This window comes from Lonchura striata, chromosome 1 (genome assembly GCF_046129695.1).
Source record: "Lonchura striata isolate bLonStr1 chromosome 1, bLonStr1.mat, whole genome shotgun sequence".
Taxonomy (NCBI): Eukaryota; Metazoa; Chordata; class Aves; order Passeriformes; family Estrildidae; genus Lonchura; species Lonchura striata.
Genome location: NC_134603.1, coordinates 51828628 through 51854859, shown reverse-complemented (window position 1 = coordinate 51854859; position 26232 = coordinate 51828628). Strand labels below are relative to the sequence as shown.

Genomic DNA, 26232 nt, shown 5'->3' with positions numbered 1-26232 from the left:
AATAGTTAAGGGGTTTAGGCTTTCCATGAATTAAGTACATCACCCTCTAGTTTACAGTTATGTACCTGGGTTCCTTCTTGGTTATGCACATCTGGAGGTAAGATAGATAATTTTTTCAAGATAATTGTAATTTCTTTAAAGCAGGAAACAGATCCTGTCTATCTTCCAGCAGTAACTAAACTCACAACATATGAAACCTCTTTGAAACACTGGTTTCTCATTACACAGAAATGTCGTGTTCTGTGCTGTTATTTGAGTTACACTGCTTCTTGCATACTGCTGTGCATTGAATCTATCATGGTAGTCAGAAAAGTCTTAGTCCAAAACCCTGTTTTTCCTTAAAAAACCCAGCTCTTCATTCATAGTCCTCATAGTTGTTGTAACAACTGTGAAAATATGAACCAAACAGTACAAAAATCTGCTAGTGTAGTTAAATACCTCTTGTAACAATAGCAGCAAGGGGAATTAAATACTGCGTATTTCTTAAGAGAGTGTTAATTCTTAACTCCTAGACACAAGTCTGAGGGAGGGACATAAAGTAGGGTGAAAAAATAAATGTACACCAAAATAAAAACATACAAAAGACAAAGTGTCTTATGAGCCATACTAGTCATCGCTACTATTCAAAGCAAGTGGTAACTGGAAGCTCACTTTCTACTGACAGCTACTATTCTAAATTTCTAAACAGATGCTGGCCATTCAGGTCCCTCTCTTCTAATGGAGAAATCAAATAATTCAACAAAAGGATTTTTCAGATCTTCTTTTTCTGGTTTTTGGGAGTTTGTCTGGACTGCAGGATTCCCCAGGAATGCATTCACTTTCTGATAAAAGGCCAGCCACACACGTTTCAAGCAGCATTTAAATCCCAGGCAAGTAATCCACAGACTGCAGACAGCCCTTTTCAAGAGCAAAGGACATGCAAAATGGCTATTTTGTTCTGCTTTATTGAAACCAGAGATAGCCCCAGTTCAGACGCATGTAGAACATTTATTAGCATTAATCACTGTAGGTTAAATAAAACACAAAAACTACATTTTAGGGGGAAAAATATTATTAGGTATGATACAATTAATACATAAAACAGAAGGGAAAGTATTAACAGATTGCAGCATCCCATACATGAAGCGAGTGGGTCCAGCCCAATCAAAGCCCTTATATAAACAAAACAGAGGAAGAGTACCTACTAGGTGATTTTAAACTGGAAATATATCACTGACTGGTTTAAATAATTAAGGGTAGGTTAGTAAAATATATCACTGTAGTCAAACAATCTGATGACAGCCAGAATGCTTACATATGTAACCTATCTAGTCACGCTTATTCCCATGTGCCATGAAGGATTAGTGAAGACATGGGATGACAAATAAGTTTTATAGGTATTGATACAGACTCATATTACATTGCAGCACTTTGGATAGACATGTTGTACTGTAAGCAAAAACAGTAAGCTTTTTGAGTGTCACTTTATTACCTCTAAGTTCCAATTCCTGAATAATAATGGCCATTTTTAGATTTCTCAGCCTGCAAGACAAACATTTTCTGCAATATGCCATTTTCATGCACAAGAATGGCAAGTCAAAAATTGTACCTATGCACATCTACTTGCTACCTTTGATCCACAACTTTACGTTCACAAAGGTGAAATGATCATTAACAGAAAAATGTACTTACAGAATAAAATGTGTAGTATATGAGAATCAGACATAGCGAGAAAACACTACATGTCAGCAGAACAACATAAAACTGTACTTTATATACACACATATATGCAGAGCATATACAAAAACTAGTTCCTTCATAATTTTTTTAAAACTTGTTCATGACAAGCCAGAAAAGCAAGTCACCCTCAACTGGACAGTCACAGTCCTGAGTCACAGTGCAAACAAACTCCACCAAATATCCTTGGCACTACGGCCTGTGCCTCAGTCCTGCTGCCAGCTCTCTTGAGAAAATCAGTCTTGGACAAATCCAGCACCAGCTGGCTAACCAAGGACTGCAACATTGATATTATTATTATCATTATTAGAGAAGATCAATTACACAAGTCAGGTGCTCCAGTACAGTAATCTAGCTTTTCACTAGCCATTAACTACTAAGAGAAACTCCAGCTGCTGCTAAAACTTTCAACTCTGAGACTGGGGGGTTTTCTGTCATTTTTCTGGCTGTTTATGAAGGGTGGTGGTACCTTCCAAGAAGCACAGGCAACCAATTGAAGCAGAAATCATTACTTTTACATTTTAAAATCACTATTTTTAAACAAAAAATTACCCCATTTGAGGAGGCTACACCTTGGCTTTGACAAAAAACAGAGAGGCAATAATATTGTCAAAAGTGAGTTCTGTATTCAGAGAAAATGTGAGATGCTCTGCACAGCACATTGGCCTGTTATTTTTCTTGTGGCTCCAGACTTCCCTAATGAAGCTTCCAGTAACCCAAATCTCAAGAACTTATACAATCTGATTCCTTATTAATTTAAATATTTTTCTTGACTAAAATCAGAATAAAGTGATTTAGATTTACCCAGCAAAAGAAAAACCTATTCAGTTACCATTCTAATTTCTAAATCTGTCAGAGATCCATTGTAAAACCTTCCAATTTAAAACTACTTCAACATATAACTCACAAACCTGTTTTGATTCACATACTGCTCAAAGCCAGCTGTGAGAGCTGGTTGTTCAGGACAACATCCCATAAAGATCAGCCTCAATTGCCTGTTCTAACATAAATTAGAGTATACAAGGTACTCACAAAATTGTCTTACAGAGCTTTCATACATCTCAGTTAGGATTTAATAAGTTTTGAGATGCCATGGTAAAAAAAATATGTAACAATTATTTACAAAAGCTTAAAAATCAATTATGGATAACTGCTATACGTTGAACTAAAGTTTATGACATCTCTAAAAACATGGGTTCAATCTCATCTTGTTTTCTGGGTAACTGGTCTAGCCTCTTACTGGGTTTTACATAGGAGGAATCAGATCTCTTCCAGCATTGGGTCGCAGACCCCATAAAATGTAAGAACCTGTGACGTTGGTAAGTCTGGTATTTCCTTAGCACTGCAGGCCACGTTAAGCTTTTTCCTCCCGAGCCAAGAGCCAGGCATCCCTGGCAGACTTGCTTGTACTGGGATGGAATTAAATGTTCCCTAAAGGAGCTGGTCTCCCTCCCAAACTATCAACAATGATGATTACTGAATTTTCACTTAAATAACCCTAGATTATCAGTAAAATAGTTGCTGCAATGAGTCAGAGACATGGATCATACATCAGCACAGCTGAAAACTGAAAGTTTAGCTAAAATATCCAAGGCCATATTTTCTAAAATGAGTGTTTTCAAATGAGGCCAAAATATAGGAGAAACTACTTGTATGTGAAAAAACAAAGCAGTGTAGGTTCTTAGATAAAATGAAGAGGGATGTTTCCCACCTATGCTACTCCAAACTCTCTGGAGACAAAATGTTCCTGTTGATTTTATCTGGCCCTGTTTCAAGTCCTAACAATTAGTGACATTTATCTAAGCAATCTCACAACCAGCCAACAAGGTCTGCTTTTCTATGTACAACACGGAAACGACGCTCTAGGCTGCCTGCTCATGATTTATTGTGGAAAGTTATTTTTCCCCTTTGTTTGCTTTTCATAAGCCCTCCTGAAAATGTGCAGTGGCAATAATTTTCCTCATAAGAGAACAAATTAATGTTGTGGAATTCAGGCTGGGCTCTGTTTTTGAATACAGCATTTGTTACTCTAATTCCCACTTCCAATGAAATTGATGAAGAAGATAAATTTGGATTTTATCATCTCAGTCATACACATTCATGAGAGACAGAAGTCGAAAACACATACGGTTTTACATTATTTCTACTTCATAATCCCCTGTAGGAATTCTTTCCTCCACTGCATTTACAAGTGCATCACGCTTCAAAGATATCACATAATGTGCCTTCCACACTGCATCCCCACACAATTGAGAAGACTACTCCACAAATTCAGAGAATTACACCTGTAAGCAAACATTCACATTTGTTTTTTTGGATTCCAGCCTCTAACCCCAAATAATATTGTGCTCTCTTGTGCAGTTTTTGTTCAGAAACACTGTTCTTTGAACTCTAAGAAGAATTCACAGCAGTGAGACCATGAGGAGTGGGGCACTGTGGCACTATTTTAGAAACCAAGGAATATGCAACTTTGAACACAGATCTGGAGGAACCCTGGTAAGCAGTGCAGATTAAGCTTGTATTTATGCTCTTTTTACATTTTCAGCAATTATTGAAACCTACACCCTGCACAGGGAAGCATTCCAGTCTACATAGTGGCTGCATTTTCACTTCTTTCTGGAGCACACTGGAACTGTATGGGGTCCAGAAGTTTCCTTCATGACTACTCCTTCTTCCACATACACAGCACTTCCTGACACAGATTTTGACTTCCAGTCCATAAAAACTGCATTCACTCATCCTTTGGATCCATTTTCTTCTTCAGTTAGCAAATTCAGTCCACTTCTTGCTGATGTTTACTGAAAGCAGGAGATGAAGCTGCAGATTTAGAAAAACTGTGAAGCAGAGTCCAGCTAAAAAGATGGCAGAGAATCTGTAAACCAAAATTCAGGTATTATGGGGATTTTTTTCACCCTGTTATTGCAGAGAAAACTCTAAAAACATGCCAAGTCCACTTTGCAAATGTAAGAAGATAAGTTTTTGCAGCAAACCTAAATTTTATATATAAACTGATCTTTTTATTTTAAAAAATCAAAACAACAGTCACTGGTTTAAACAGAGAATCGGAGTACTTTGACATTGTAATTTTGACAGGATATTAGAGAGGATTTTCCAACTGGGTTTTGCAAAATCCCTTTGAAGTAAAGCCTTCTGCTTCTGGTCCTTGCGTTATTGCTCATGGGAAGTATTGAAATTACTGCTTTCAAGATAAGGAGCCACGTCACTGAGATCACGAAGTCCTTTCTCAGTGAAAAAAAAAAGAAAATGGTGCTGTTTTTCAAGTAAATCTAAAAAGATCAAGTTGGGTCAGCAGCACCGCCTACCCGTCTGTGAAGTCTGCCTTCCAAGTTTGATTGCTCCATTGTTACTGATTTCATGAGGATCTAAGGGTGGAATTTGCTGACCTGAAACACATGAGGAGACAAGAATTCAATTTTCCTAATGTAAGAAGAACAACAACACTGTTACATGCAGGTAACAGAAGAATTTAGCTTGCATAAGAATTACATCTGTGAAACTTTATAAGAAAGCAACCATACCTTGAATATTCTCCCTTGTATCTTATTCATGAAAAATGACTTTCACATTTTAAAAATATATGAAATATAGCTATTGGGAAGACATGAAGTACACTGAAATTATATTATCCATGAATTAAAAAAAAAAAGTAATTTTACAGAGCTCCTTACAATTTAGAAACAGAAAATTCTCATCTTCCTCCGAGATCCACCGAAATGTGAATGGTGCAAGTTTAAAGAGATTGTGCCTGTCCTAATCCTGCATGACATTTAGTCCTAGCACACTGGAGTTTTACAAAATACTGTAACTAAACATGGTGCCTACAACTGACAAAGAAAAACAGATCTGTTCTTTCCATTAAATCCCTTCCTCTTTTTTAGGCGTGCCCACGTCTTTGCAGTTGACAGCTTTGATTACTTAACATCACCATCACCCCTTCCCCTGCAAACTCTCCTGATTTTTTAATCATCTTATGGAGTAATTATTTAGAGTGTTTGAAAGAATTTCAGCCATTACAGGAGAGCCAGAGATCTCTCCTGGGGCAGAAGGGCACTGCTCCAACTCACTCTCCTGTGTCCTCTTTTAGTACTGCTGTATCTTTTGTCTAGCTAGCTTCCTACTAGTGGACAACATAAAATGTGCTTAATAATAAGAATAATAAATAGAAAAAAAATTCTCCCAGGTCCAATCCATCCTGTCTCTCTCTCTCTCTCTCTCTCTCTCTAGTGTGCAGTGGCTTTTGCATTAAACCCTTGTGTAAGCTTTCCATAAGTACCTTGAGATTTTACAGTCATGGTAATGTACTTTCCCATCACTTTGTGGATTTCCTAAATTGTTTTTTTCTGAAGCTGAATTTTTATGAATTATTCCTGGATTTAACGTTACCCATGTTAAATAACATGAGTTAAAATATTTAACATTTGTTTCTTATATACCACTTTCAGAGAACACAGAGTTTCTGTGAACAGTTCATCATAATCCAGGTGGATTTTACAGATTAGATTTCCCCATCCTTTGCTTCAGTTATTCACAGCTCTCTCTTACCAAATGTCCTATGAATTATGTACCTATGTTGAAGCCTGAGTCCTACAAATTATTTGGGGGAGTAGTTGTGTGTGGGCGAGTTAAAAGCATACAGGTAAAATCCAATCCCAATGAAATCAAACAGCAAAATTTGATTTGTAAAACTTGTCCTTAAATTACTTTTAGCCAAGATTCAAATTTTCTCTTATTCAGTTAGCTCTGCACAGGTATGCTGTACAAGAAAAGTGACTTTTAAAGCAGATAATCTTGTGTATTTGTACAACCGAATGAGAAAGAAACATCCTCACATTACTAAGGTAAAGATACTGTATCTGATCCAACAGAGTGAAAAATGTGTATCTTGAGGGCCAAAGCATGTATAAGCAGTGACATTAAAATTCTGAACTCTGTTTGGGTCACTAAAATATCAGCTTCACATCCTGCTTAACATTCTGTTCAGACTTCATGTTTGTAAAGTAAAATAAAAAGCAGAATAGGTGGTTATAGACCCAGCTGTTACATGCATTAGTTCTGTTGGCTTTGTTTGGAGACAAAGAGAATCCACTAATTCTTAAACTCTAGAGACTATGAAGAACATGGTTATCCGTGAGAGGCTTTCAAAGAAGGCAACACTGTCGTCATAGAGACCTGCAGGGAACTTCTGCATAAGGTACCTAACACTTCCAAAGGGATTTCAACGCAGTCCCAGCAAAATAAAACTGTGAATCTGTCCCAGAGAGAGTACGATGTAGCTAAAAAAAATGGAATCTACAGACATGGCTTCCAAAAATAATTTGCCATTAAGCAAACACCTCTAAACATTTGGTCCTTCTAACGGTAACTTTGGAAGAGGAGAGCTTTAATGTGCAAACTAGCCTAACTTTCATTTTAGAACTCTACATTAAACAAAGACATTAACTCTATATGTTTTTCATTCAACTTTTCATACTTCTTATGAGTTTCAAGTCTACAGTACTCCTGGTGTGTATGCCAAAAAGAAGGCAAACTTATCTTTAGAGCATAAATCTTGCAGGCTTCAAGGTCAGGGAGCTGTTTGTCCAGTTCAGACCAGGACACAATATATGTTGCTAAGAATCACCCAGATTTAAGTAATTTCTCAAAACAATAAAACCCATACAGATAACAACTATAAATAATAAAACCAAAAAATCTCTAGACCTATTTGCTGGTCAGTTATTCTTGAACTTAAGTACTGTTTGTCAGGAACTAGCCATGTTTTCTGCTGTTTTGATACCACTACCCCCTCCTTGAACTCAATGTAAGGAAATAAATGTTTAAATGGTCTAAACTTTTACTTTATTTGAGTCTGAGAGTATTTTTTCAGCAGGTGATTCTTCCCTCACTTATTACTTCTTACCAGAATTATTACCAGAATTATTAAACCATGAAGTTAAAACATTTCCATTTTAGTAACAATCCATCCCTGCCCAAGCAGCTTTTACCATGACAGGAATAAATATCTTGGAGCATAAAACTCAGTCAAACACTAGTGAACCAGCTGAATGCAAATAATACAGTGATTTTCATCAGGCATCAGGGAAAGTGAACAAAAAAAAAATCAGTCAGAAATTTGTCTGACTTACTGTCTTTCCCTAGGCCTCCCTGACAGCAGGCACTGTAACAGAGAAAGGCCTAAGCAGCAGCAGCAGAACACCAAGGATGAGTAAAATGCTGATCCTGCATCTACACTTCCTGCTTCTAACCCAGCTCAATCACTATCGCCACCTAAAAGCACTGTGATCATCTCATCTTGTCATTCAGCTCCTGATAAATATGGCACCAATATTGCTGACACCAACTCAAATATAGCTGGCACTGAGTCAGGATCAACAGAGGTCACAAACTGAATTAATTTTGGAAAGTATATACTAATTTAAAATTTGCATCTCACTGGCATCCATAGTCTCTGTTCCAAAGTAATAAAAATATCCCAGTATTGAATACCATAAATTAAAAATGCTGTAGGTTATTTCTTTCATGCAGTTTATGTCAGAAATAAGCAGCAGTGCTCTGACATCCAGCCCTGCAATTCTCATGCTGAAGAAATAAAAACATTAAGGCAATTTCTCTTCAAACTGAAGACTGCTTGGTGAAGATGTAGTCAGCTTAAAAGCACCATCAGAGATTGAACTCCCAGAATAATAGAATGGCTTGGGTTGGAAGGACCCTCAGGGGAGGTTCTAACCCTCGTGGCATGGGCAGGGATGTCACTCACTAGATCAGAATGCTCAGGGTCCCATTCAGCCTGGCCTTGAACACCTCCAGGGATGGGGCATCCACACCCTATCATGACAACCTGTTCTCATCTCTTGCTTAACTTAAGATGACAAACTAGACCACAAATAGTCTTCGCCCTGTTTTGAAGAGCAGGACACAACTTGCCAGCATGCCAAAGATCACCAGGACTGTGTTTTAGGATTCCAGAAGTAGTTATTCACAGAGTATGCATGCACATTTATCTAAGAATTCTCCAGCTGAACTGGTGAAACAAGGAACTTGGGGATAAAATATTACTGAGATGATATGGAAGTTCCATATTGTTCCTATTGCTGATATTCCTACAGAGTAAGTTGCTGACTGCAATTTAAAATTTGATTTTGCACTATTATTAAATATAAGATTATATATTTTGATTTCATTTCACTAAGGTTCAGACCACGTTTCACAGATTTTGTGCAACAAAACTGTTTGTAACCATCCACGTCTGTGCATTCCTGAAGAGGTCCTGGTGTCCTCCATTCTCTCATTTCCAGCGTGTAAAATAAGAAGTGTCACAAGAGACTGCTCAAATGTAGGGTTACAGAAATTGTCACAGTTCTGAAGTGAATCATCCAGAATAACAGATTAAAAGCATTAAAATAATTGCATCTCCTCCTTTCTGGCATGTTTAAGTTCTGGGCTGAGGCAGTCCAAGATTAAGGTCAGAGTCTTCTCCAAAGCCTGGTAGAGTTCCAACTCCTGCTACTGAATCTGAGGTTTGTTAAGAGATTAATCAGCACTGTGGGCGTTGCTGTTCTAAGAGTGCCAGAGGCAAAGAGATTGGGAAATGGGAGGGTGGAACAAGAGATAAACAAAATGGGAATGAAGAAAAATGAAAAGTGGAGCAGAGAAGCAAGAGACAACAGGGACTGGGTAACAGCTCAGCGAACAGAACTTGAAGAAAGATGGACAGGAATTGCTCTGCCGCAGCTGGAAGCAGGAGGCATCATCAAATTAATAAAAGCTTCTCTATTCCTTTTTGAATGTGATGCTCCAGTTGGAAGCTGTGACATTCACTAGCTCAGAAAAAAATCAGGCTTGGAGCTAAGCTTTTTGCTCTTCTTTAGGTTTTTAAACATGAAACTAGTTTCACCATTGACCTGTAAAAGACTGCATGAAAGGAAAGGTTAGGATCAGCCCTGAATCTGAGCATAAGGCTCAGTAAATAACCTGCAACCGTTACCATGATGACAGAGGGACAAACACAGCAATGCATCAAACAAGTGACTCATTTACTGTGGAAACAGATGTGTTGTGATCAACCTGAGCTTGGCACATCCAGATGATAAGTCCCAAGGACTCAGAATCACAGGATATGCTGAGGTGGAAGGGACCCACAAGAATTAGCAAGTCCAACCCCTAGCACCCTAGACAGGATACCTCAAGAGTCACACCATGTGCCTGACAGCATTGTCCAAATGCTTCTTGAATTCTGTCAGGCTGGTGCTGTGACCACCTCTCTGGGGAGCCTATTCCAATGCCCAAGCACTCTCTGGGTGAAGAACCTTATCCTAATAGCCAACCTAAACCTCCCCAGACACAACTTCAGATCATTCAAGAAGCAGAGTCCTGCTATCTAACAAACAAGAATTACACTAAGGACAAGAAGCAATCAGAGTCCTGTGCAGTAGCTTTCTCTGCCTTTCTTTCCATCTTCCATAAAACCATGTACAACATAATTTTTAGGGAGCTGGAGGAAGGTGAAATCTATTTCACTCTGTCCTAGAGCAGTAGCCTGACACCTACCAGAACCCAGGTGAGCTTTTCTAATGGCTCACTTGAGAAAGGGTTAACTTCTTCAAGCAGTGGTACAACAGCTACACAATGCCCAGAACCCCAAATTGCCAGCTGTATCACAGCAAGGTGAGCCCTTGCAAACCTCATTATTAAAGAATAGCCACCTGTGAAGACATGGCAGAGCAAAACAAGCACTTCTGATCCAACAGTTTTGACAGTTTTCTGCACCTGTAGGACTTAAAACAGTCCCACTCCATATCTCCCCAAATTCTTCCATCCCCTGAAATCTATTTCAGTGGTATTTCAGAAGTTTCTCACAATGATTATAAAAACTTGGCTCACTAGTCTGCCTCTAGTTATTTCCTCCCCTCCCTCACATTTATACTGATGTTAAGATTTCCCCAATTGACAGAGATGACTGTTTACTCACGTTGTAATTTTTCATACAAGGGAACACTATAAATTTTACAATAAAATCTATTGCATAAGTAAACACAGTTAAGTGGCAATTATTTTAATACTGATAGCACAGCTAACAGCATCTCCATGCAAGTAAATAAAGCCTTTGGTTTGGTTTGATCTAAAGCAAAAGTATAGATTGCTGACATAAGTTCTTGCTAGAGGAAGAAGCAATACAATTATGTTTTGCTCATTGAATTAAAATCCTCAGGAAAAAAACAAACAAATATGTAAATCTTGCATGTATCAAAGTAAACAACAGTATTCCTAATTACTTAATTACTAAGACAGGCAACCTTGATTCAAGGTCCTGCTGTAATTAACTTTGGGCTATGTCAGTTTATTTACTACTGGTTTAAGTTGAAGTGCCCTCCTTGGAGAGGAATCCAGTACCTCACATGCTTAACTTTAGGAATAGTCCAAAGGTCATAAGGTTTTGCTGCATTCATTGAAGTCTGAAAGCAAAAGGAGAGCTAATCCTGAAACACAGGGAACAAACTGTAAATAATATAATCTCAAATGTAAGTTTGGACAATATTCTTCCATCCTCTCATACCTTGTACAAAAATTTAATTATGAGTTTGGACTACCTTAAAAATTGGCATATGTCAAATTTCTTGGTAACCTAAATGTACTTTCTTTTCTTAAAATATCTTTCACAGACCTCTTCAAAGTACTTCACAGATATCTGCAAATCAGCAGATAAAAGGATGAAAACCACCACACTCATCACTCACAAAGCTTGAAGACTGTCCATCTGCAATTCCACCCAAGTCTATCTGAGTCAGTGTAAACACTCAATGTCTGCTCAAAAGTATTCCTTACCCATTCCACAGGTATTTCATACCTTCCTCTTTAGTTCGTCCAGCATACAACTGGTTAAACTGTAAACTCTAGAGATTGAGTTTTATTTGTTTTTTTTAATCTCCCAGTATTTCTAGGAAACAAGTATTTGGGTTATATTAAATATTCAGTATATGAGCTGCTGGCAAGGCATCAGAAAATCAATAGCTTCATACATTTATAACTGAGCATTTACCACATGAAAGGTTGAATCCCAAGACAGAAACTGCTCTAATTAGGAAGCCTCATCTAGGAAGAATGTTCTTATCTGGATTTTAGACATCAGCCTGTCTCTCCTCATAGTACGAGCATCAGTAAGAGTGAGCGTGCTAACCACTCTTTGCACAGTCTCCATAGAGTGTTCTAATAATGTTCTTCCCACTTCCTTCTCACCCTCAACAGAGGATGCTGAAATGATTCAACCTTGCCCCCTTTGGTAGCACACTGATCTCCAACCTTTGTCAGATGGAGCCTTGAGCAACCTGGTCTACTAGGTGGCATCCTTGCTTGTGGTGGGGGAATTGAACTAGGTGGAACTTTAAGGTCCCTTCCAACCCAAACCATTCTATTACAACTTGCCAGACTTCAAAGAAAATAACCCACGGCTATAATGCTTGTTTTGTCTAAGCCCAAGTTTATTCCATGTTTCACTCAGCTAGATATTCTTCAGCAGCTTGCTTGTCCCACCGCCCGCTCCCCTCTGGAGCCGCTGAGGGAAGCGGGTATTGCCTGGGGAGCCGCAGCCCGGGCCGCGCCGCGCACCGGGGCGGCTTTTACGTAACCTGCTCTTTCAGATCTGGGGCACCTTCACGCTGAGGTAGCCTGCAGCACACACAGGCTGCAGAGAAACAGCTGGGCGTGCACCAGATTTGGATAAGGTAACTAAGGCTTATTTGATGTGGTAAATGAGCAGGTGTCTGAGAATTGCAAGGGTATGATTGCCACTAAATGATAGTACATATAGGGTAGTGTTGTTTAGTCTTTGAAAACCAGCCAGGCACAAGCAAAGGTCAGTGGGATAAAGTCCCACAAATAAGAAGGGCAATGCAGAACTGGTATGACTCCCTGCACAGGCACAACCTTACTGTACTGCTATTGTATAATACATTCCTGGCATTTTTGCTGCTGCCAAAAAACCAGAGACAAGGAGCCACTGTGCCTATGATTCCTTTAAGGCTGGGAATAAAAAGTTAATAACATTTGTTCCTATAGAAACTCAGCTATTAAAAAAGAACTACTGGAACAAATTAAAGAAACACTGAACTGTTAAGCCCTTTTTATGTCAGAAACCTTTAAAGAAAGACATTGTGAAAAATTTAGCTCAAGTGAGGAATATATAACTGTATTAAAAATACTCATTTCATGTTTACAGAGACATAAATGAGTCACGTGATATTTCACAATCAGAGCAAGCCTTCAGCCAGGCACTGCTGAACAAACCCAGGGTAAGTGTAGTGGCTTACCACTTGAAATCCCATGGGCACAACAGAACCCAGGAGCTGCAGACCCATGCATTACCCAGCTCAATGCAAACTCCTCAGCTCAGAGAACACTGACTTTGCTGACTCTCATGCTCAGTCTGCACCTCCTCACCCTTATTTGGCCAAGTACAGTGACTGCAGAGTACCTCTTCTGCCAAATTTGACGATCTTCAAAAAAATCAGAAACTTTTACTGATTCTAGTCTTTCACATCTTGTATTTTCTTGAGATAAATTAAGGATGATAGATTTGTGCTGAGACTGTGCTATGAAGATATCACTCTAAGCAGCCAAATCCTCAAACTGTGAGAGAAATTTACTTTAAAAAAATCTTATAAGCACAGTGTAACATAATAACCTTAGAAATAAGCAATCCTTCTACAATCTCTGTAAATTTTCCAAGATTTATCTGGCTGTCAGCAAAACATACCAGTTCCCCTTTTTTTTCTTTATGCTATCATTGTGAGTACATTTTTTCCATCATACTATTTCACTCCATTCACAACATTGTCCCTGGAAAGAGACAATTGTTAGACATCGCAGGAAGGAAAAAATTTTATGTTAAAATGCCCCTGGGAAATGAAAACCATAGGAGGTAAATTTTTTAGCTAAAATAAAATAAAGTCTGCTCTTTTTGCTTGGGCTATCAATTTCAAGAGGGCTTTTTGCTTGGGCTATCAATTAACAGAGAAATTCTCCACACATGGTGGAATATCCTTCCAAATCTATACTATAAAATAGATAACACATACAGTCCAAGGTAAACAGAAATTGCTGCTTCCTTGTTCAGAGGCCAGGGAGCTGCACCATGCCCTTCATGAGCAACACAGGGAGAAGGGCAGGAGCTCTCAGGCAGCATGAAAGCAAAACTAAAGCTGCAGAGTGACTTTTAGGGCATCACACAAACAAAATTAGCCAACAGAGTAGGAGACATTGCCACAGGAGGATTTCATACACTGAAAAGGCAGAAATGTTGCTATGCAACTTGGGCAGAGACAGGCTTTTTTGGAAATTGCACTAAGACTGAAGTGGTGTAAAACATCAGAAAGTTACTTATCAATGATCTCTGTCTAGTCACAATCACATTAATTAATTCTACTGCTAATCAAGCATTTGTCACTTGTTTTCCACTATATTTCTATAAACATACTCTACCAACTCTCTCCTTTCTCTCTGCTGAGTGTCTGAAAAAGGTCACAAGTAGATCCACTGAAACCAAATATTTCTATATATAGAAGTAATTGCCTGTGGAATTAAGTGCACTTGCCTGGGTATCTAGTTCATACTAAACTTAATTTAGCTGATTTTCCTCATCTATTATATTAATTATTAGGGACAGTGCGCACTGCCAGCTGCAGCAATGCCTATCAAAGTTGGAAACTAATTATCTAATTATGTAGCAAGAATGAGTTCCTCTGAGAGAACATCCACAACCATCAGATGCAGATAAACAAGTAAACTATCATAGGGAAGAACCAGTTCCTCCAGACACCCATGTGGCACACACCTCTTTTTTAAAAGGAGGCAAAAGAATGGTAGTGTATTCTAGGAATACTGGTTCTCATTAACCATTTCAAATACATCCCCATGTAAGCAGAGCAAACAGTTCCACAGGCCCTATCGCAGGCAAAGTGTGATGGACAGCATCAGCTGATTAAAAATATGTGAAATTAAAAAAAAAAAAAAAAAAAAAAAAACAACTTCAGGGAAACAAGGCTGAGTGTCTGGACATGCTGTCTCCTAGATCTCTGCACCCCAGAAGAGGATTCAGGGAGAGGAGGAAACAGCAGTAGTGGAAGAAGGTCAGAGCATGGAGTTCTTAAGGACTCTTAACCCGTACAAGCCTGAGGATACACAGAGAGCAACACCATTCTTTATCATCCCTGTTGTTTTTGAAAGGTTGTAGAGAAAGGTGAATGTTGTATCTGTCTTCAAACAGGGACATAAGCCATGGGTCTACAGGCTGGTTAGCCTCACTCTGTTTCCTGGGAAAACCACAGAGCAAATCCTCTGAGAAGCTGCTTCTGAGCACAAGAAGGTGAAGAAGGTGACCAGGACCTGTCAGCATGGGCTTATCAAGTGTTAACCATGTCTAGCCATCCTGGTTGCCCTCTATGACAGCATGACTGGGAGAACACTGGATGTTGTTCACCTTGACTTTGGCAAGGCTTTGGATACTTCTCCCTACAGCATCTTGGTAGTCCAGGTTGGGATGTTACAGTCTAGATAGGCAGGCTGTTAGCTGTGTGAGCAGCTGGCTGGAACGTCAGACTCAAGGGTCAGTGGTTAATGGTATGTGTGTACCCACAGGTGAGTTACCTTACTTAATACCTTCTATCAGAGCCTGAAGGATGAAAAAATAGGCACCCAATTCAGCCCTCAGATGACACCCAACTCAGAGGAGCATCCAGTATCCTTGGGCAGGGCTGTCCTTCATATGGCCTTAGGCTGGAGGCAGATCCAGGTTAAAAGGAACCTTTAGATACTTCAGAAAGGACAAATGCCAAGCACTACTTGTGGGAAGGAAGAGCTCCTGGCTATGAGAGAGGCTGAGGACTGGCTGCCTGGGAAGCAGCTCTGCCCAGAAAGGACCTGAGGGAAGCAATCTGAGCACAAGACAGCAGCACACTCTAGCAGCAGAGCCAGCCGGCAGCAAGCTACAGGAGCCAAAACAGAACATTAGGCAAAGTAGTTATCCCCTCTTAGATATGGTCTAACACCACCTGGGTCACACTTGCTTTGGTCCCCACAATGCAAGAAAAATGTTGACAAGTTGGCACAAACTCAGAGAAGAGCTGCAGGACAGTGAGGGCTGGAGGACTTGCCCTGTGAGGAGAGGCAGAGGAAATAGGGCCAGCTCAGCCCAGAGACAGTGGCTTTGGTGGGCCACAAAGCTGCATATCAGTGCCCATGGGAAGGGCTGCTGAGAAACTGAACAATGAGGTGCACCCAGGACAGGGAGTGAATTGAATGAGAATAGGCTCTGGCTTGATGTGGGGATGTCACCATGAGGACTACTTGAACAACTGTCCAAGGAGGTTATGGAACCTCTGCTCTGGGGCCCAGCCAGACAATGGCCTGAGGAATCTGGCCTGAATTCACAACCAAGTCTGCTTGGGCAGAAAGTTGGACTCAAGTTCTCATGAGATCCCTTCCAGACCGCAAGATCCTTCCCACTTGCAAGCAGTGACAGCACTGGAAGCTCTGGAAGGCAAGCTGAACAAGACAGTTTTTCTTCTCCTCATGACAAGTGCCAGCCTCATCATGTTTAGAAGGCCTGGAGAGAAATGTATCCGTTTGGGGTTTTTTTAATGTACTTCACTGCAACGACTACCTTCCTCTTACCAGTGCCCTCCAGAAACATTTATCAACATTTAAGTTTTTTAGCAACATGATGATAAGATCAACAGTATTGCCTCTACAGCAGGCTTGGTCCAAAACAGCAGATGTGACCCAAGCCAGGATTTATATACAGATTTAGAAGGAACAGGCTGACACTGTATCTAAATCTACCATGTTTTGCTCTGGTGTATTCAAAATTGTACTTAGTTTACATCTGCATAAATAGCAGCCATACCACAGGCTTCGTAGGATTTATTGATGTCCTCGGGAAAGTAGTTTATAGACCTGAAACAGACAGCTATTTTCAGAAAACTTCTAAACAATCAAAATAAATTAATTAAAGGGAACATTTACTTACTTATTCCTTGAAAAAGTTCTTCAATGTTAACAGCATTCTTTGCACTGGTTTCAACAACAATTGCACCTATAGATTCTGCATATTCTTTGGCATCCTTCATAGGAACCTCCCTGAAAAAAAAAACCCATTTATAAAGAAAAGAAGCCAAAATTTTTTTTAAAAGTTAATTAAAAAAAACAACAAACAATGCAAACACAGCCTGAGCATTAATATGCTCTTTATCTCCAGAAAAGCAGTACTATCTTCTTTCATATGGCAATTAGATCATCCTATTAAAGTATATCAAACTTTCAACAGAATCTATCAATCTGCGGATTTCTGTGACTTGCTGCTGAATCCATGCCTTGAGAAAAGGAAGATAATTTAAAGAAAATCACATTTGTTTGTGTTTTATATTTGACGTTGATAAGAAAAGCACTCTCCACATGCCAAATGTTCAAACAAGATAGGGTACAACTGTTGTAGATGAAAATGATAAGAGAAAAATATGTCTTGGTCTTTGCAAGCAGTAAGGAAATGAGACATTCTGAAATAAATATGAAAGCCACTGATTTCAAGAACATCAGCAGCAGCAATCTGAGTGCCAGTTCACTGGGGAAAGACACCATTCTGTGCCATTTCACCATCTGACACCATCTTAAAATCACCAGCAGAACACCCTCATTTTGCAGCCAGTACTTCATAGCTCAAAAGCTGGCAAATGCAGTTTACAACATTCAGCAAGACCTCTGCTTTAAACTAGCTAGCTCCATGCTGGCCTTGTATCTCCCTGAGCCAGGTGGCAGAGCTGGATCTGCATGTGTGCACTGCTATCTGTAACCACCTCTACTCCTGATTTTTGAGCAACAGCAGAATCTGCACCAACTACTTCACCCCACAGCTGCAATATACCAATCCAGAGATTCCTCATACAATTTCCTCCCAGTATGAGTGTGTCAGACACATCACTCAGCTTGGTGTCAGCAGCAAACTGCTGAGGGTGCACTCAATCCCTTCTGTGTCACTACTAAAGGGATTAAATAACACTGGTCCCAATAGGGATCCCCAAGGGACACCACTGGTGTCCATCAGGACTCTGAGCCATTGACCACCACCCTCCAGATGGGACAGTAACCAACTCCTTATCCATCAAACAGGCCACCCATCCAATCCATCTCTTTCCACTTTAGAGAGAAGAATGTTGTAAAGGACCATGTCAAAAGATTTAAAGAAGTCCAGATAAATTATGGAATAAGGAAATATTATGGATGCATTGAATGAAGATTTGAGCATGAAATTCTGCTGAATTCTCTTAACCAAGGGTTTCCAGAGAACACAATTTTTTAAGAAGCTGAACCACATTTTTAGGGAAGTGAACACTTCTTAGTTGCTGTTATAAATATTGAATTCTATAATGCTCAAAAAAAGTATTATGGACACTTACAACATTTTAGCATTGAAGTTTCAGCTGCTGTCTTTTAAAGTACTTTTTAATGACCTGTCAGAAGAACAGGGTACATCAGAAGAACACCTTATTCCTATATCTTAGAAGTATGCTGAACATTCAGCAGTTCAAAGAGTTGACAGTACTACAACAAAGATGAGGATTTATAGTTGATAAAATTGCTTGCCTATCTGTAGAAATTCCTTCAAAGTGGAGAAGAAATTTACTTCAACAGAGCATCAAGAATTGCTGATAGCTTCTTAGTAACATCAAGGAAAAGCACTGTGATACCTAAGTTTTGAGCTGCCAAGAACATCTTGGCAGCTCGAAACCAAATTTTAGTTGCTAAACAGGGAGGGTATCCTGGTCAATGATTACAAGAAATACATTAATTCCTCCTTACATTATCTCTTACACTCACAGAGATGGCAGAATCAAACCAACTTGGACCAGGTCAGTTGTCCTCTTTTGCATCTATTCACATTGGTCTTAAAAGCAGCTCTCTGATATCCAGTAAAACATCTGCCAAAAGCTCTACAAATCCAAGGAGAGATGCCAAAAATGCATACAAACAGCAGCTTGCTCCTGTGTGCTCACATTATCTTACTTGTAAATTCTCTGTGCCTATAGGCATGTGTATTTTCTACTCATCGGAAACAATCTGATAAATTGGTGAAATGTTTCACCTAAAACCATTTTTACTGAAGTAAATCTGAAGACATAAAGCAGACCGAGAATGCTAACAGCTGCATGCATTGCATAAAGAATCAGATTTCTGAAGAACTATGAAAATGTATCACATATGAGATAGTCTATTTTTCCACCAAAATAACTTTAGTTGGACATCACTGGATAACTTCAGAAAGAAAAAAGATTGGGGGATGCAGAAAGAACAACTGCACAAAAAATATTGCCACAACCACTCATAATTATGAGGAGAAAAAAAATATTCTCTCCCATAAAAACCAAAAAGATTAAAAGACACCAGCTCATGGTGTACAATGAAGACCATTCACACAGCAGAACAATTTGTGCAATGAAGGGATATACCAGCTGAACAGGAGCAAGAACTGGATGATCAGCAATCAGTAAACTACAGCTAGTGGTTGATAATAATATAGTGAGAAGATCACAGATCACACTTGCTCTGTGAGGAAGCCCAGTACTTTCACAACATTTCTGGGATGCGGGATTTTTTTTTAAATCTACAAATGGTGCAAGAGCAAGCAGGAAGAGGGATGGTTATGGATTTACTTAAAATTCTTGCCATTTATCACCATCTCCAAACTTATTACACTTGAGTAAATCTGGTAACTGCTGGGAACAATTAATGCAATGTATTTTAAAGTGACTCTCTGGGCAACCAAAACCTCTGATTTATACTAACTGACTTTTGGTTTTATATTTATAACCATCCTTTCCTCTTTGTATCTCCTTTGTATCTGGAAATTTTTGTCTTGTTGGACTCAATTTCACCATGTTGACCAGCATAACATAACATCACGCAGGAGATGCCAATATGTCTGTGTTCCTGACTCTTAGCCCAGCAGAAACCAGAAGTCTCCCAGAATTAGGGCTTGCTCAGTACTTACAGAAAGCAGTGAGTTGCAACTTTGTGTTAGTTCATGGCTGACAGTGGCAAGGGGGAGAACAAAACAAAACCCATACACGTCAAACCCCTTGATTCAATAAAAGCACTGCAGCACTCACTTGAAGTTACACACAAGCTCCAGAGCTCTGGTGAATCTGGGCCAAAGTAACAATAACTAAACACATGGGGATGCATTTGAATAACCATGAGAGCCCATGAGGTCATAAGGGGAAAGCATCAAATATGATCGCTGAGTTTGAACTCACAGATGAAACAAGAAGTAATAGTCATGGACTGACAAAGAGAATCACTACTGTAAAGTAGAATGTGCTTCCATTTCCTGAAAGGATAAATGCAAATCCAAAATAGAGCTAACAAGCAGAAGAGCAATTCTAGCTTCACTCTCACTCCAAACAGCATCATCTCAGCTCTTCTGTGGATTCAACCCTTCCCTATTTTATCTAGGAGGTTCTTTGCTTCACACAGGGGAAAAAAAGATTTTTTTGAGGATATGCTCCAAAAAAACCCAAAAATACACTTTCTACATCCAGTATTATGAAACAGTTTCAGTTCTTGCAAATCTCAAGTTCTCAAAGTTCTGTGATTAATATTTTACCTCTTTGCCCACCATCCCAGCTTTACATTGCTCGTAACTTACTACATTCCGCACCTTTTAACAGAATAGAAGGGAAAAACAAAAAAGAGAACCCTTTTCCATTCCCAATGATTCAGCAGATAAACGGTGCAGAGATGGTACAAATAAAGAGGAAGGACTGTAAGAGAGGTCAAAAAAACCCCCATAATTCAAGTTGTGCTGTTGCTGTTGAGGCTGTGCATTGCTAGAATCACGGATTCTGGTACAGGAGGCCAAAATTATATACTATTATAACAATGAAGCAAAATTTTTACCTGAAGGGAAGAAACAATATAGCTACTGCAATAAAAACAACTACAAGAAGTATTACCTGATATCAGAAAGATCACACTTGTTTCCAGCGATGGCCATTACAATGTTTTCAGGACCATGTTCTTTTAGTTCTTTCACCCATTTTTTCAAAGTATGAAATGAATCCTGCATCAGAGAAATAACAAAATAAGCTACCAGCACACTCTCTGCCAATATATTTGCCTATTTTTCAAAGTAGAGGAGCACAGCTTTGACAGCATTAATGCAATAATGATTATATAGATCACAAGACTGGAAGATCACTTATGTATCTATGCAATTTGCTTTTCAAGATTTAGGACATAAGGCTTCTTCAAATTAATTCTTGAACTAGGATGCTTCCCTCTTTTCCACTTCCCCTCCTCCCTACTCCATTGCAGCACTGAATATTAAACTTCCAGTGATCAAGAAACTACCACATCTTGTCTAATAGCTCATTTCCTTCACCTAATGTGAGCTTCATTTGTCTAATTCCACTTCTGACCAGCGGCTTATCATCTCAATCACTGTCATATTTTTTGTAATATGCAATGGAGTTTCCACAGAGATGCCCACTTCCCTGCATTTCCAAATCTGTGATCTGATAAACCTCAATTTACTCATTATAAAACTGAAGAGAGAGGTGACAATTCACTTGGCTTTTTTTCCCTCCAAGCACAAAAATCAAACTCTGTCTGATGCCACCTACCTTTTAATAGTAATTTTTCCACTTCTTTACTCCAGTGAAGTAGTAGCTTTAAGATAACACTTCTTTCTAGAGATTCTAATTATAATGCACAGTTTAAGTTCTTACTGACAAAGTGAGTTCCAAAATAGATGATAAATAATTTCTTCCCTTCACAAATGCACATAAAAGTTGTCTCTAAATCAGCAATATCTGCATCAGTATCACCAAAGGTAGAGCCCTATGAGTCACTTGGGGAAAAAATCCATTCTGCTTTAATGATTAACACTGAATATTAAGCATCAGAAAGTGAAATACACATTGACCTTCCGCTCCTATTTCCCCCTCTTTATTCTGAGAGCTGTTCCACATAAGCTTGGAGAAAAGGCTGGCAAAACAAAATTTTATTCTTACAATATATTACAAGATCAGCAGTATCAATCCAGCACGATTCACTCTTCCTCACCTTCTCCTGGCAAATTAGCAGTGGAGAACAGCACTGCTGCACAACAGTGGCCACACAGAGCATTACACGAATGCACTGGGGAACCAAACCAGCCCTCCCAACCTCTTAGGAAATAAGTCAATTGGCAAGAAAGGAATAAAATTACAGTGAACTCTTCTGGCCATCCATCCATTAACACTGCCTCTAATTCTGCTATATCAACAGTGGTTTCTTCCAAAAGGAGTGAAAGAATCATTCACCTGGAATCTCCTAGCCCTCTCTGCCTGAGAAATGAGCCAGAAAAGCTAAGCATCTAAAAATACAACTTTCACTCCAAATGAATAATGTTGAGATGTAAGATGTTGTGAGATTATTTCAATACCAGTTTGAAAATTAAGACATGGCACTTGCAATACAAACATGAAATTATATGCTTAGATAAAAATAATTAGTTTTAAAATCAGTAATATGCAAACAATTTAATTTCTACTGGGATGATAAAGCTAACAGCTGATTTTTGTAGTAAAAATTCAACTCCACAAAGAGAATATAGGTGGTGGTAGGTAGGGGGTATATGAATCCTGTCTTCTTAGTCAGAGGAAACCTAAAGAAATGTTGACAAAATGCAGTTGCCCACCTTTTGTCTACATGAAGTTGAAACAACACAGAATCAGGAATTTTATTTAATGTTTTAAGGCAGTTGCACACCTCCACCCAGATCTGTACAAACTACCAAAGCATATACATGCCAGACAAATTAAATTCTGCAGTTGTGGGGTTTAACTCTAACTCAGGCCCAAACAGAGGAGGCAAAAAGTATCCCAAAGGTCCTACCTGTTTGGTGATATCATACACTATCACAGCTGCTGCTGAACCTCGGTAGTACATTGGAGCCAAGGAATGAAACTGTTAAAACACAAACCCCCAAGAGAAATTATCATTAATAAATCAGAATTATCACATGCTTTGCCAGGTCTCAAAGACTTGCCATGGCAGGACCACATGCCTTCTTTAATCCCACAGAGAACAAACCTTATCAGTGGTCACCCATCTCTCATTTTCCTGAAACACAAAAAAGTCAGCCCTGCTTTATCGCATGCTGCTCTTCATCCCACTGAATTTACAAAACCAGCATTTGCTGATTCAATGCATCATTTCCATTACATGGCATGGACTCTGAGGACAAGTTTTGACAGGAAGACCAACTGCACTTGGAAGCCTAACCTGATGGCATAGGGACCCCTTCCCCTGGCAAACCAGTCTTGCTTTGTAGATCCAAGACTGAATTCATCTCGGGTTTGAATTTTGTAGAACATTGCAAATGACTTGTATAAAACTAACTTGTCAGAAAAATCTGAACACCTGTCTTGTTTACCTATCCTATACTATGATAGATATTTCAAAAAACATGGATTCCTGCAGTTACTCTTCAGCTTTTTGTTTCAATGAAAACATTATTTGAGGAAAAAACCCAAGAAATAAACATATTTGTTAGAACAACTGAAGAACAGCATAATTTTCATAATTTACCAATGACTAAGCAGCTGATTTAGAATTTCAGCTTACAATTACAATTAGAGTAAGGAAGTAAAAAAAGTCTTTCTGCTGATTCAACTAAGCTTAGTCTCAAACAATCCAAAAATAATCTTTCTTGGAAAATGCACTTAGTCTCAGCATGCTCACACAGCCATTTTATAATTTTTGAGGAGGGGAAGTTATCTGGAAAAGCTGCATATTAAGCTGCAGCTAATAACTGAGGTCAGCACCTAAATTAAATTAATTATTAGGGCAGGGTCTGAACCTCACCGCCCAGCAAACATGCACGGATCCACGTGTTACACTGCAAACCCCTGCACATTTCCCAGATCTGTACCTACTTACTGAGCATTTAGACTTTTAGCAGCTTCCCCATTTCTTGCTGTTTCACATGCTACGTATCAGGCAGTTTATTTGCAGTGCTGGTTCGCTTGCCAGTTTGTAAGCTATTTATCACAGATCACGCACACCAGCTCAAGGTCGACGCTTTCCTTTGTAACAGTATGGATGCACAGCAGCAGTGACAGATGGTCAAGTGCTGAAGTGTTTTGGGGAGCGAGGCAGGTGGGAGAGCTCATTAATAAGAGAAAACAGCAGGAAAGAGGATGAGAAAAGAAAGAGGAATCAGTCAAGAAGCGTAGTCTGAAGAAACGGGATCAGCCAAGGTCCTGAGGGAGTTGGGTAGATGTGTGCTTTCTGGGGTTTTCGTATGTAGCTTTATTACTTGAATGCTTAATTCAATAAATGCTTTCCAGAATTTTTAGGCTTCTAAATCACAACAGAAATTTTCAGCGTGTTAGAACAGAACAGACCATTTCAGTTGGAATGGACCTACAGCAATCATGTAAACCAAGTGCCTGATCAATTCAGGTCTGGCTAAAAGTTAAATCATCTTGTTAAGGGATTGTCCAAATGCTTCTTAAACACTGACAAGCTTGAGAGATCAGTTCAGATAAGAAGAAGGGCTTTTTCAAGTATGTCAACAGCAGAGGAGGTCTAAAGAAAACACTGGACTCATTAGTTGTTTCATGATCACTGTGGACAAGGTATCCCACTTACTACCACATCCCCCAAGTCCTTCCTAATCACAAAGGAGTCTAGGAGGGTATCTTGCCCGGTTGGCTCACAGAATGCTTGCAACTAGATCTAGATGTTATCTCTTACTATCTTCAAGCCAAGATCGTCTTCTCAAAATAAGTGCTGTGTTGAAGTAGCCTGAAAGTCAGGAACCTTAACTCTGGAGGGTACATCTGACCTTTCATGGTGTATGCACACTCCTCCCAGTTGGTAAACTCCAGGAAAAAAACATTCAAACCCGACACACATGCTGATTTGGTCTTAATCTAGATTACATTTTAATCTAGACTACAAAGTATTCATGAATTTACAAAGAGCTCTCAGATAACAGTTATCACACTTCACAAGAGCCATTTGGTTTAACTCACATATCCCAAATTCCTTCAAGACTAGCCCTGAAAGTACACTGAAAACCTGTACAACATCTTGAGAATTTATCTCCCTTTTTTTCTGACCAGCTGACAAGAACACTTCCCTTAATAGCTTCTGATTTATTCTTCAAATATGAAGAGTACTTGTAGTGTTAGGACCAGAAAGCAAAAAACAAACAAACAAACAAACTGAACAACAAAAAAAAAATGCCCTTTGTCATTCTCTTATACAGGCTAATAAACAAACATGACAATACACTATGCCCCAGTCACAAGAAATTGCTGTTTTCTACAAGAAAACAGGAAAAGCCTCTTTGCAACAATTAATGAACCAAGAGGGGCTGAAAAAATTGTAACTGCATGAGTTTCATGATCTAATGAAACTAGACTCTTACCAAATGTCCTTCATGAACATGAATTTTCCAATATGATACAAATAATGATGCTTAATTTTTCTTTTAAATCAGTGCCCAAAAGCAAAGTCCCCATTTAACATTTTTTCTGGCCTAATTAATTGGAAAAAGAGAGTCACACCAAATTAATTAAAGGGATACAAAATACTAATCTGCACATTTTTCACCTGCCAAAGACCAAATGTGGGACAGATGCCCAAAACAAGTGACACACAAAAAAATAGCTCACAAAATTAAATCTCACAGGACTACTTTCTGTATTATAAGTGACAATGTCTATAACCTTGATTCTATAGATCAGTATTTCTGTAACCAGTAATTCCCAATAAAATTAGGAGAAACAGAAACAGTGTGAGATTTGGCATTAGAACAACACTGCTTGAGAAGGGCCAGCTAAAAATGCTCAGGCAGCCACTCCTGCCTGGCTCTGCCACAGGAACACTCAGGTTACAGCCCCCACTTTCCAGGGAGTCAGCCCCTCCATAACCTGCAGCCAAGAGCAGCACTCTGGCAGGTGCCACCCCTTCCTGCAGGTAGCAGCAGCTCATATCTCCTTGGCCTAACAGGAAAACAAAGACCACAAAGAGATTTTCATCAGCTCCCACCATCACAAATAATCACTCCTAGCCCATTTCAAAAGCTGGTCAATGTTCTGCCTAAAATAATTAGTTTTCTTTTTTCATTATACTGCTACAGGGATGATATTACTGACAATTAATAACATTTTTAATTCCTAATTACTAAATTGCTTGCAATTTGCTTGCACCTTGACTTAGTAAAATTTAGGGATCACTGCTTGCCTTTAGCTGAAATATTAATACAGAGTAACAAACTTGCAGATTTAACTTTGCCAGTCTGCTATACTAGGCTCTTCCACTCTGAAGATAATGCAAAAGGGAGAAATCAGGGTCTAATCACCTTTCCTTATGCTTGGTCCAGCTTCAATTCATCTTTTCTGACTGCTGGTCAGGTTTCTATGCAGCATTATAGATATTGAACAGCCTTAAATG

The 26232-nt window shown here is 39.1% G+C and overlaps 1 protein-coding gene across 1 annotated transcript in view; it reads right to left on the bottom strand.

Annotated features, from left to right (window-relative positions):
• Positions 1 to 924: 924 nt before the first annotated feature.
• Positions 925 to 26232, bottom strand: part of RAB31 (RAB31, member RAS oncogene family) — a 61140-nt gene continuing 35832 nt past the window's right edge. Inside the window, exons 4-7 of the mRNA XM_021527772.2 lie at positions 22660 to 22731; positions 20736 to 20842; positions 16757 to 16866; positions 925 to 5120 (exon numbers count right to left, since the gene is read on the bottom strand). Coding sequence (XP_021383447.1) covers positions 5023 to 5120; positions 16757 to 16866; positions 20736 to 20842; positions 22660 to 22731 — 387 coding nt within the window. The 3' untranslated portion in view covers positions 925 to 5022. The remainder of the gene's footprint in view (positions 5121 to 16756; positions 16867 to 20735; positions 20843 to 22659; positions 22732 to 26232) is intronic.